The following is a 13,547-nucleotide window of genomic DNA, read 5'->3' on the forward strand; positions in this document are numbered from 1 at the left end:
AACTCTTCTGAGACCTTGAGTAGATACACCTATGGTATCAATTTAAATGTCACTCCGTTCTCGAGTCATCACGTTCACAAACTTGTCCCCCACCTGTTGGCATGGTGATGGCAATATACCACATTATACATATGTACATCCTTTCACAGCTGAGGGGTAAAAATCTAAATGGACTATCTTAAAGGGCAACATTTACTTCCACACACAGACATAAGAACTACTTTGGTTGCTTTTGTTAAACAAGGAAACAACTATTTGACCAACAGATCATAGAAAAAATGAGTAATGGGCATATAGCATTAGAGCTAATATTAGTTTGTAGCTTTTAATGGTTTTGTGATTACCAACCAAATTCCAGTGACGTGAAAAAGCTTTTGTGTTACACAGAATTTAAAAAAGGTGGAATAAACATTCCTTTTGCAACTTACTTCATCTGCTTTACAATGGTGCTCTTTCCAGACTCCCCAGCACCTGTTGGAACATTAACATGAAAGAGTTACAAAGGATCTCTGCGCACATAACAAGAATAAACTTAAACTTTAGTTGTGGCTGTTCCTGCTTTGAAAATAAGAGCAACACAGTGATGACCTACTGCTAACATCACATTCATCCTCTGGGTTGCCTGGTTTATTTATGTTTCCGTTTGTGAGAACACGATGTACAGATATGCATGAATACTTCCCATATTCATTTCAGTGTTTATTTTTCACTCCAGAAGAAGTGGCTTTTGACTATTAATAAGTTCACAACAATAAGCCACTTATTATGATGAGAAAAAGATCATTTAAAGGTGGCTTTGCGGCACACAACATTTTATCAGGGATGTCATATTTAGCTAGTTGGCTAATTAGACAAACTACACAGCAGAAGTTTGTGTTGGCTCTTAGTCATCCAGTTCATGGTAGTCTTAGGAGCTTGAAAAAGAAGGCAACTGGACTTCCTTAAGTTTATGAAAACATTTCACCGCTCATCCAAGAAGCTTCTTGAGTTATAGAAACAAAGTGGACACTCCCAAGTATCCTTTGGAGGTGGTCGTTGACCCACTATTGATAATGTGCATCATCACATAAGCCAAGATGTGAAAAAAGTCAATGGTCATTACCATCAGCAGGGGTAAAGGGTGAAACCACTGTGAGACTTTGCCCCATCATGTGACCTACCCCAATCTAACCTGAGGCAAGGTGTGTGTGTCCGGGATCTAAGGACCTAAAGACTGCATTGTAGGTGGCTGACAAATGGTGTGGTAAGCCACCACCTCTGTTCAATGATGTTTGTTCACAGCGACCATCTGTCTTCACTGTCCAAAGAGTGACCTTTGTCCTTCAGGTGAATGAGTGTACAGGTGAGTGTTGTCCTGTTGAGGTGTAACTCTATGTTCTGTCATGCATTTGTGGAATGATTGTTCAGTTTCTCCTATGTACAGGTCTGACCTCTCCTCACTGAAGTGCACATAGTGTATATGTTGTTTAGCTTGTGTTTAGAAAGTTTTTTCCTAGGGATGACCAAGTCAATAGTAGATCAATGTCCACTTCAAAGGGAACAACCTCCACTAGAGGTTAAATATCTGGGACTCCATACCTTTTGTTTTTAGAAATAAAGAAGCCCAGTTCTAAAGAAGCCCAGTTCTTTGATGCACGAGATTTATAAAATGTGTCACATTTATATTAGAGTTTCTATTTGCCCACACAGATGTGGAAGGGCCTACGTGACACCAACATGCTTGAGTAGAGAAAACTGTGTGCACAAATGAAACATTAGAATTTCATGGTCTTTTATGCCAAATTATATTAGAAACCCTTTGGTTTGGACTGGAAACTCTCATGTTACTTTATTATTATTATGAGTGACGATATGGAGCAATGTTCACTCCGTTCGCTTGTTTGTAGTTTGATCCTATTCCAGTATTTCAGTTAATGTCAACTGACAGCAATTTCAAAATTCCTCAGGAAAAGTTAATAAAAGCAAGAGGAAAACAACAAGCTAGTCAAGCATAAAAGTAAACAATAGATTTTGAAATAGTGAAGAGAATTCAATGCATTGCAGAGCACAGTACAGGGCACACATTGGATTTAGTGCTGAAACCACCATCTTGGTTACGCTGCTGTAAAAGCAAGAAACGCTACACCATCGGGACAGTAAAATTCCTATTCCTCTGGATCAAAAGTAAAGAACTAAAGATCCATTAAGAATTTAAAACTTAATTCTGAGTCAGCCAAGCAAAAACTGTATGTTCCTTACACAAGCAAAATCATCACGCACACAGTTCACAAGTCAGCGCTTTACTGCCTTTTGTTTCATAGCCTGTAAACCTACTTCCATAAGTTCTGAATACAGTGAGTAACACAATGAATGAATACAATGTTTCCGGACAATTGTTATCACGTTGAAATGAGGAGACACGAGCTCTTGCCACTTCTGCGCCACCATAAACTGTCCCTTCACGCCACCTGACCCAGCCCTGCCAACAGACATTAGCTTAGCCTTGGGCTGACGGACCAACTGGGACAAGCAGTGTTGCCCGTTCACGCTGTCAACACACATCGTTTTCGCACACATCAAGTACTTTTCTGAGAAAAAGAAGGGAACGCAAAGGGAGAAGTGTAAAAAGCCAAGTCTTAGGTTACATTTGCTGTGCTGCAAGCTGTCAGAGAGCTGGATGGATCTCTAGGTGATTTGTGTATTTATAAAATATATATATATATATATTTTATGCAACAACCCAGCAGACAAAAGAATGTGTGTTTTTTTTAAAACATGAAAAATGATCTTCTCAGTTTTCTCTTTTGAATTACTAATGCCCGCTTCTTGTTGTAGAAACCTCTAATCAAGACAAAACTGTGTAAGGAGCTGCTTCTTTTTTTCAACACCATATCTCTTAAGAACACATTGTTTTATTGCAAGGGCCTTGTCAAATCTCCTCTTTTGAACTGCCATCTACTTATATCTGGAACATTAAAGCTTCCTTTCAGATGCACAAGCATGAACAAATAACATAAATACAGCCTCTGATTTACAAGTGCTTATATAAAAAAATGTCCTGGTTAAAAATATAAGGTAGGTGGTAGAAAGTGTGATATCCACCTCTCTGTGGACACACATGTGTATGAAGGGCACCTTTCTGATTCCAGAATAAAACTCATCCATTAATATTTCAGACCTAAAGGGAGGTGGACGCTTGTGAGCAGCAGAGAAAAAGAAAAGAGCCTCCCAATTCTTCAGGCACACGGTATTACAGGAAAACCGGGGACTGCTCTTATTCTGCTTCAGGGGAAAACTTTTGAACTGATGTTGTATTTACAGGAAAATATCACTATTCCTGCAACCTAAGGGAATAGACAGTGCAAGACAAACACAAATATTTTTAATCCATCTTCAGTGTGGAATTGATTGTGAACCATTAGAAAGAAAAGCAGTCTGAATGATTTGTGTTTCCTTGTTTTATAATGAAAAATATAAAAATGCACTGTAGCCAGCAGAAGATTTTTCAGGCAGATACCAAATACAGATTTCAAGTACAGATTTCAAAAGCACACATTAAAGGTGTGATATTTGAATCTTGGTAAAGGTTCAAAAGTGTTCTAATTAAATATTTCCTGAGTAGAGTATTTTATTATTAAATATGTTCATTTATCTCTCTTGCAGGGATAGCACCTTGCTAAGATCATGGAGTGTTGTATTTCCTCCGCAGATATAAGGTAGTAGCATAAATCTTATTAAGGAGTGAAAAAAAAGTGTTACACAATGCTTATTTCAAAAGCTCAAATTATTATTTTTAATTAGCATGCGTTGCGTCTACACAAAACAGCAAAAGTAGACTAACCATTTAAGGTGGGAACAGACACTTTTTTATTGATAACTGTTTTTTAAGTAAATGTACACTACCAGTGAAAACTTTGGACACACCTTTTCATTTAATGGTTTTTCTTTATATATACCACTCTCTACATTGCAGATACATACTGAAGACATCAAATATATGAAGCAAGATATGTGGAATTATAGAAAAAATGTGTAACTCTAAATATGTTAATATTTTAGATTCCTCAAAGTAGCCACTCTTTGCTTTGCTGACAGCACTGCAAACAAGCAAGGGTTCATTTGTGGAATTTCTTGTCTTCTTAATGGGGTTGGGACCATCAGATGTGTTGTGCAGAAGTCAGGTTGGTACACAGCTGACTGCCCTATTTGACAACTGTTAGAATTCATATTCTCTGGGAACTCCTTCAAGACTGTTGAAAAACCATTTCAGGTGACAAACCTCCCCATATGGAAAAGATATATATAAATCTTATAAAGTTTGTATCTGTCTGGTGTGAAACTTGTATGAAATGCATATAAGAGTGAAAACAGATATAAGATCCCTTGAAAACTTATATAATGAAACTTGTATGTTTTGGATACTTACTAAAACAATATATGAAAGTAATGAGAAAGTGGCCACTTTCATGAGTAATCACATATAAGTTTTTACTATTTCTTTTCCATATGGGTCATGAAGCTCATCGAGGGAATGCCAAGAGTGTGCAAGCAGTGATCAAAGGGTGGATAGTTTGAAGAATCTAAAATGTAAAACATGTTTTGAGATATTTCAGACTCTGAGATACTTCAGACTAACTCTATATGTGTTCATTCATAGTTTTAATCCCTTCAGTGAGTCTACAATGTAAATAGTCATGAAAATACAGAAAAAAAAACATTGAAATGAGAAGGTGTGTCCAAACTTACATCACTGGCACTCAAAACAGTGTTTGCAAGGGTAAAAAGAGCTACTTTTGTCGTGGTCTGGGTGGTTTTCCACAGCATCAGCTCCTCCCCACTGGGTGGAGTCTTTGTTGTTCCTCACCTGATGGCAATCGTACCAGCAGTATTTATGACAGGCGCACTCAACTGGTCTTCGCCAGATTATCTGCCAACTTTAGTCAGTTCTCGGCCTCACGTCCGTTCCTTGGTGACTAATCGTGTGTATTGACCGTATCTCTGTTTTTCTCGTCAGCCTCTGAAACCCACCTACCAAGCTCTCCTGGATACCAGTTTGCTGCCGCCGGTAATCCCCAGAGGTGTGGACTCGAGTCACATGACTTGGACTCGAGTCAGACTCGAGTCATTAATTTTATGACTTTAGACTTGACTTGAAAAAATGTTCTAAGACTTGTGACTTGACTTGGACTTTTACACCAATGACTTGGGACTTGAATTGGACTTGAACCGGTTTACTTGAAAAGACTTGATATTTCACCCCAAATATAAAATGTAACATGCATATAGAGATTGAAAATGTGACGTCATTCAGGGGTAAACCGCAAAGAATTCTGGGAACTCGTGGCAAGAGGTACTAGCGCACGCAGGCTTTCAATTGAAATCAGTCACACAGCGATAAAAAGAAACACAAAAATGTCGAGAAGCTGTTGTATTATTAACTGCAATAGCCGGTCGCATGACAGCCACGGGAAGCCGACGGGTAAAGAGATCGGTTGTTATCGGATTACGTCGTTGAAGAGAAATTGTTCGAGCCATGTTTCCGAAGTAACAAAGACGCGATGGATGGCCTGGATTGCAGCCATTCAAAGATCAAATATAACGTCCCAGAACACTCCAGCTCACAGGTTAGTCTGCTCCAAGCATTTCCACAAAGGTCAGTCTGCTGTTGTAGTTAATACGTCATTTTCATAACATAATTGGTGATATAGGTTACAAGCAAGTCTGGCGCTGAACAGAAATTGTCGCGCTATGCTCCTTTATTTATTGTGCATAAATAGTGAATTGTCCTGACACAATATTGCGTTTCGCCTCTGTTATTATGGTACATTGACAAAAACATATACTTTTATTCACAGTTTAAAACAGGTTTTTTGTATCACTAATTGCCCAGTACGATTACAGCATACAGTATTATTGTCACTGCTACATTTCTGTAACTCGTACCAGAAATTATTTCCACTGCTAATTAATTACCGTTGAGCTCAAAGGTCCTATTAATAAACGGTTAACGAATGTGTATTTATGACGACAATTTGTGAGACTGGTAAACTTATGATACGTACGATGGTCTTTCGTTCTACACGGTGCATTTCAAGGTCCTGCACCCATCCGGCGGTAAACTGTACCTGGGCTTGTTGCAGTGACCTGAAGTTACTAAACTTCATGAGTGTATGCACTCACTCCAAGAACCGTATGATTATAAATATGCATATAAATATGCTATGATGAGATAGCTGACTTCATCTAACTAGCAAATGTTGTCCAGGCTACGTTGGTGATGCAGTTTTTTTTAATGTGTATGATATTTTTGTCATGCGATTTTAAAGCCGGTCCTACAACCGCATCCAAGAATAACATGCAGCTTATCTCAGAACTGTGAAAATTATTCTTGGAGCTAGGTTTAATTGAGCTGCATTTTAAAGAGGTGCAATTTCACAATTTGTGTATATTTTCTACGTTCACTATTTTGTCATGTGTTGAGAAAAACACAGATTTTAAAATTACATGGTCTAATATTTACATTTAGCATAACTGCAACATGCTTTTTTCATTTTTTTTTTTAAAGACTCGAAAGGACTTGAAATTCAAAGTTTCAGACTTGTGACTTGACTCGGACTTTTACACCAGTGACTTGAGACTCGACTCTGACTTGCCTGACATTACTTGAGACTTGACTTGAGACTTGAGGATAAAGACTTGAGACTTACTTGAGACTTGCAAAACAATGACTTGGTCCCACCTCTGGTAATCCCTCTCCGTTTTGGAGCTGCCATTCTCTCCTGCCTGCCTCCCTGCATTGCATGCAGCACCCGCCTGGACCTCTCCTGCCTCCCCCCTCCACGCAACCCCCACCTGCAAGCTTGTAAGACAGCTCAGTGTACTATCCTTAGATTCACTCGCAACCCTCTGTGGTATTCCCCTGACTGCTCTGTCCTCTGTTTCAGTGCCCTGGCCCGCCACAGTTTCCCCTGCCCAGTACCTGCACCCAGTTATCCCTGCCATCTAGTTATCATCACAGTATTTTTCTCTCGCCTCAGACATCTAGTTTAAGTTCATTGATTCTAGTCTGCACTTTCTGTTAGCCTCTGACCATTGTAAAATAAAATCTCTTTTCGTTACACCTCACCCCTGGCCTCCGGTTTTGAATCTGCACTTGAGTCCATCCCATGTCCACCGGCCACTGCACAACTTTACATGAATCAATTGCCATTGAGAAGGATATTAACACAGTTTTATATGTCAATAAAATGTCTGATTGCACAATTGATTTCAGCAACTTTCCCACATGGAGCTAAAACAGTTACACAAGCCCCTGCAGAGTACATCAAATAGTGGTACTAAAAGCAGTCAATTCTGTTGCTACTGACAAATCTAAAGAATATTCTAAATCTCTATCCAACTTCAATCCAGCCCACAGCATGACTTTGGAAAATGTGAAGGAGGGCATAAAATTGGGAAAAAAAAGAAAAAAACATTGTTGTGAATTAACCAAAATCTTTAGTTTTATAGTTACAAGAGTCTGGTCAGGGAGCTACCTGAACCTTTTCTCCAATTTTGCACATTTATTACTTATGACTAGAACCCAAAGTGTCATGCTGACAGATCTTTTTATTATTACATTATTAGCTTTTCTTTATAACGTTTTCATATGGTTACATCTCAGTTGTGATTTGGCACTATATAAACCTAAACCCACTAAAGATGAAAGCTGGCTGTATGTGGTCCACAATGTATACTGAGTATTTGGCATCCCTGTTCTAAATAAAGACTTGTATCCACTGCTTCAGGGCTAGTGCAGCAATGAGGGTGAACCAGCATTACAAAGATCCATCTATGCTTTGTGCCAGCAGGTGCGAAAGCCCATTCAGTCAAATAGGCTCAGAATCACTTTCTGCCAATTAGAAGAAAATCGCCCGCCCCCCGTACTTTCTGCTTCTTTAACCTCAACTATTCATAGCTGTTCCAGAGTTGTTTTTCAGTGAGTACCAGAACATGCAGCAATGGTAACAACGTGATTTGTAGCATGAGGATCATAAGTAGCCAGGCTACAAAAAATACAGCCATTTTTCTCAACACATCCAGTACCCTCACAGACCCACTTACATTTATAAAAAACTTGGCAGTTGCCTCAGTCACCCACTGCTGATGACACAAAGTGTCCATTCATGGTGTGATGAGATATTCTGAACCGGGCAAACACACAAACATCCACACATAATGTCACAGCAGAAAAGGTCAGTCATCAGTCAAAAAGCTTTTACGATACCAATCTACATCTGGCATTTTCTCGAGGGTGTTTACAGCACTGCTTGATTAAAAGATAAGGCAGCTGACGGCAAATTAATTGCTACAATTTTTATCATTATTTATACAGCATGAATGCCAAAAATTTACTGCTGTTTAGTATGACTGTAAACCATTTGCTTTTGGACTCTTAGTCAAACAGGCCAACTAAAGATTTTTGCCATGAGGAAGAGCAGTTATTCTCTAAATGTCACATTTTTTAAAATGTTTGTTTCTGACATTTTTGAAGGCACTGTCTATAAAGCTGAGGCCCACATTTCAGATGAAAGTAGCTTTTAGTTGTTGGGGAAATAAAACTAAAAACCAGCACTGTTTTTTATTTACTATTACACTGTAACTTTTACTCAATAAAGTTACAGTTTTATATAGTTGGTTTTTTTTTTTTACTTTATAATTACTAAAAATGTTCAAAATATAAAAAGCACCATCTCTGACATGCAGTTACTGTTGACTTCTATCTGCTGCTTAGACTTGTGAAAATGAGTGTTGGATCTGTCAGGGAAAGTGGGAAGCTCAGAGTGATGCTGCTTGTCTTCGGGCAAAAAGAAATCACTGGTGTGACTCAATGTCTATCAGAGGATGGCTACATTGTGCCTGGTGAAGCACTTAGACTAATGCAGAAACGAGAGGGGAGTTGTTTTTGACATACGTAGGTGTTAAAACATATGAAAAAACTGACCAAAAAAATCATAATACACAACTGACGTCTTATGGTCTTTATTTGAGTCACATCTTTTAATTAAAATTCTGAGGCTGAGGTAAGCTGCATTATAAATTGGCTCAGAATAGCTGCGTACAACAGGGAGGAGATAAGAACTCGCAGAGTCCCTTTGGAAGGGCTGGCACAGGACCTTATAAGTGTATGGTGTGGGGATTCTGAGCAGAGGTGAACCCGTTTCTATCCAACATTATTAAGAACGTAAAACAGAATTTAAAACAGAATGAGTGAGGACAATGGGGAGGAAGAAAAAGTACTGTAATTAAAAGGCTGTTAACAAAGACAGGATAGATAGGTGGTACTGGGAGTAGAGTTGGACAGTGTGAACAAGAGTGACAAATGAGCAAGAAGTGGAGGAGGTGGATGACAATGCAGAGTAAAGTGTGTGAGAGGACTGAACACACTAGGAAATGGTTAGGAGAAAAGATAGTGGGATGAGAGAACTAGCATGAGTGCTTGATTTAAAAAAAAGTAATGAATATTCATAACAGGTTATCTGCCAACTCATAGATAAATGCAGAGCTCAGGTATAAGGTGATGTTGGAATGAGAAACACGTAAGAGTGAGCTGTAAAGCACTCAGCAGCAAAAATCACTTGTTTTCTTCCTACTGCCAGCGTTGTTTCAGCAAATTAGTGTTTAGCTAAGGCCCCAGTCACACAGGCTTAAAGGACAATCAGCAACCATCTGGAATAAAATGGTCATGAACGAAAATGTGCACGCTCTGACCAGTTGCCAAGTGATTGCTGGCATTGAAACATCAAATTGCTATAGCATCATTCACTCAAGCCTAAAGACTGGTCAGTGACGCCCCATGCAACTGCCATTTCCTAGGGAAAAGTATGTATTCTGCAACCGGTTGGCGAGTAGTTGCTGGAGGTTGCTGGTTGTTACAGATATAAAGCACTGCACTGAAAACCTTTGCAGTTCCTTAGTTTGCTAGCAAATTATTGCAGTGGCCAGTATTTTGCATGGTAGGGGCAAACTATTTAATTGAGTACCTGTATTACTAGCTAACATTTGATAGGTCATTAAAAAATGTACACTGTGGTTGTAGTGTATGTTTTCTTCTTTCTGTATATTTTCTATTTTATTGTATTCAGTAAAGTTCTTTGTCCCTATGTTTTAAAAAAGTCCTATACAAATAACAATTTATTATTGTATTATTATTTTGGTTTTTGACATTATTGACTGTAATTAACAATACTTGCAAGCATAAAATTGATCTAGAAAAATGCAAAATCAAGCTAACAAGGATATAAACTACTAAAGGACTTGGTTAATTAATCACTCTGTTAAAAAGAAGTGTACCTTCAATGGATCATGCTGATGAAATGTGAGAATCCTCTTAATTTTTACATGGGGAACTGGCCTTTTGTGGCGTTTCATCAAATAACTGCTGAATTATTTCACATTCAGAAATGACACTTCAGTAATTTTCCTAGAGGAAAGGTCAAGAAATTACTAGATTACTGGATTCATTTTCCCTGGAATATAAATGCTGGTACTAAATTTCATGGGAATGCATCAAACAATTATTTGAGTCTGGATTTAGTGAAATTGACATACACTACAAACAAATACACTTCCTAGAAACAGGGAGAATAAAAAATCCATTCTGCCCTTTCAGCACAGTGTCTCAGCATCCTAACGAGGCCTATAACCACAAACACTGTTTCACATCTCTGTGCCACTCAGCCCACTGCCTTTGCATTTCTTTTGTGGAGACATGTAACACATCTCAGCATATGCCAGCGCTATAGGCCATCTATTGTTTAAGCGTCTGCCATGGGAGAATGAGTCACTGGCTCAGCTGTGACACGATTCCTCCTGCTTTTTCATCCGGCCCACTGCCCCCAACCGTTGGTGTCACGACTGCTTCATAGCTTTTACAGCCAATTAAAAGTTCTTTTTTATGTGTTAATAGCATCAAGAAGGATCCTCAACAAGAGACTATTTTTTATATACAGCTCTGTCTCAATGTACTGGGTACTGGTGTGATGTTCTGTGCCATAGTACATACATACATACATAGGATTGATTCCCGGAGGATTTTCTTGAATAGAATTTGAACAGTAACATATGAACAAAACTTGTTAATGTTAACTTGTTAAGTATCATTTCTTTCTGAATTTGTAGCACTATCATTTGTATTTCTTATTGAGTCTAATTCCTGTCAACAAAATACTGCTTTTAGCATGGAATAGCTCGACCCTTCAGTGGACTGAAAATAACTGCTGACACATTGTCCAAACTCAATATCTGTTCCCAAATTATGCAAATTGGCTTAATTCAGTCTTAAGATTTGCTGCAGATTTGCTTGTTTGGTTTACTTTTACCACCTTCATAGGCATCATCTGTAGTAGAAGCAGGCTGTTGGAGCTAAGTATTGAGGCCTAAAAGAGAGAGTGAAAACAGGAGTTTATAGTGGAATCTCTGGTTGCTCAGCATGAGTATGGTTATTTATGGGAATTTATTTGTGCAAGAGAGAAACTCAATTCAAGACAATTAATCTGTTTCCTTTTTACCACAGACTTGCTTCAGCTACACTGCCCTCTGTTAGCAGGCTATTATTAAGAAACCCCGAATTTTTCTGCAGGTCTTAAGTCAATATGCTGCAGCCTATGAGTAATTTCTTGCAGACACCCCAAAGAAATAAAGACCTATATAAGCTTACTGTGTCACAATAAGCAGGTTCTAGTGGTGACTGCTGGACAAGCAGAGTTGGTAGCGCAGGTGTTCCAGCCAACCAAGCAGCTAACTCCCCACCACCACCACCCAAACCCCATTCACATGCAGAGTAGAGAGCAATGGAGGAATTTTACATGGCTGAATGCAGTACAGTATGTTATCGCTTGAAGTGAGAAAGTAGGTCATCAGCCTTGCACGGAGCAATGGAGCTTCGCTGCTTTGCTCTGCAGAGTAGGATGCTGGCTGCACTCTGAATGTATACCCAGTGTTAAATCGCACCAATGAAAGCAGAGTGAATATAAGAAGAGAACAGATGTATATCATTTAAAGAGGATCAGGTTGGAAGCTTCTTCTGATACAAACAAATTCACAGCACATGGAGAACATGAGACAAAAAAACAAACAACCAATGGCTGCTGTAACATGACATGCAAATGTATGCAGTGCAATCAATCAATGGTGCCTGAGGAAGTGTGCTGAGCTTATAAGTGTATAGCAGACACCCACTTCATTACTGTCTCCTTATAACAGAAGCACTTCTTCACTTTTAATCCTTTTAGAACACAATGCATGCTTCAGCACCTTTAACATCCTGTTTTAAATTAATGCCTGTAAGCAGCTGGGAGGTGTCTCCAGTACTGTTCTTGATTGTTTCACACATTTCTGTGGTGACAACTTTCTCAGTCACCACTGACAAAACATCAAACTAGGGCCTAATTAGGAAAGACAATACATGCCCTTCTTTTTCTAATCTACTTCTTTTTACATGTTCCTCCCATAACAATGTAAACCACAAGGAACATGCATAATAATGCACTCTTAAAAGCAAATGACCCAGCAATTCTTGACAATTTAAGAAGGTGACTTTATTGTATCAAGTACTGGATTTTTCAAAGCCTATTACATCCCGGCAATTTAAAGTCTCAAGTAATAGTTCTCCATTTCCAGCACAGAGGTCTATCTGCCAACATTAGACCATTTGTGGGTGTTTTTCACAGTAATATGACTTTTCAGGATGAGGTTATGAATGTAGCTCTGTCCTGTTTTTTTACACCTGCAATACAGTATATATATATATATATATATATATATATATATATATATATACACATATCACTGCATGTTCTGCATGCAGAAAAGAAAATGCACTAAAGAAACCAAGTCAGAGCACTGCACCTAGTCCTTTTAACTTTTTATGGGGTAGCACGCTAACATTTGCTATTAAATAACTCCCTGTAGAGTTCTCGTTTCAGCTATTTGTCAGTCCATTAAGACCTTGTTTTGGGTCATCTGTTTAAATGGAAAAATCAGCTTATCCTACCGTAGCTTATGTTTTGAATTACATAGAGATAATAGATTCTGTGACAGACTTTAAATCCCATCTTGAGGCCAATTTCTAGGAAAAGATATTTGTTTCTTATCTATGGATACATAAATTGGAATATTATTTCAGTAAGGACTGATTAATAACAACACATACGTAACTGTCTTTATGTTTTGTGTGTGTGGAAGAAAGAAATATCTGTCGATCATTTTAAGTCACCAAATATAAGTATTAGTCTTAAAAAATCTTTTTGGGCAGGCTCTACAAAATACAGTGTAAAATTTTCCAAAAATGGAATGAATGATTTCGATCTGATCCATTGCCTTGTTTCTGCATCTATTCATTTATTTCACTTCCACATTACAACGGTTTTCAGTTCATTTAATTTAATTTTATTATCACTACTCCGATCATCTTCATGAGAGCCAGTCAGCATTTCTCAATTCTTGATCCCTGTTTTTCAACACATTGTTCTGCCTTTCAGACCAGCATTCATGCCACACTACTCCTCCTCATCCCATCTCCTCCCCCG

General features: G+C 38.4%; 1 protein-coding gene across 1 annotated transcript in view; it reads right to left on the minus strand.

Annotated features, from left to right (window-relative positions):
* Nucleotides 1-13,547, minus strand: part of LOC146632435 (guanine nucleotide-binding protein G(i) subunit alpha-2) — a 52,530-nt gene that overhangs the window by 20,798 nt on the left and 18,185 nt on the right. Inside the window, exon 2 of the mRNA XM_085353339.1 lies at nucleotides 429-471. Within this exon, the coding sequence (XP_085209465.1) occupies nucleotides 429-471 (43 nt within the window). The remainder of the gene's footprint in view (nucleotides 1-428; nucleotides 472-13,547) is intronic.

Source organism: Diplotaxodon limnothrissa, linkage group LG5, assembly GCF_057381915.1.
Source record: "Diplotaxodon limnothrissa isolate DT_005_m linkage group LG5, D_limnothrissa_male_GT1.1, whole genome shotgun sequence".
Lineage (NCBI taxonomy): Eukaryota > Metazoa > Chordata > Actinopteri > Cichliformes > Cichlidae > Diplotaxodon > Diplotaxodon limnothrissa.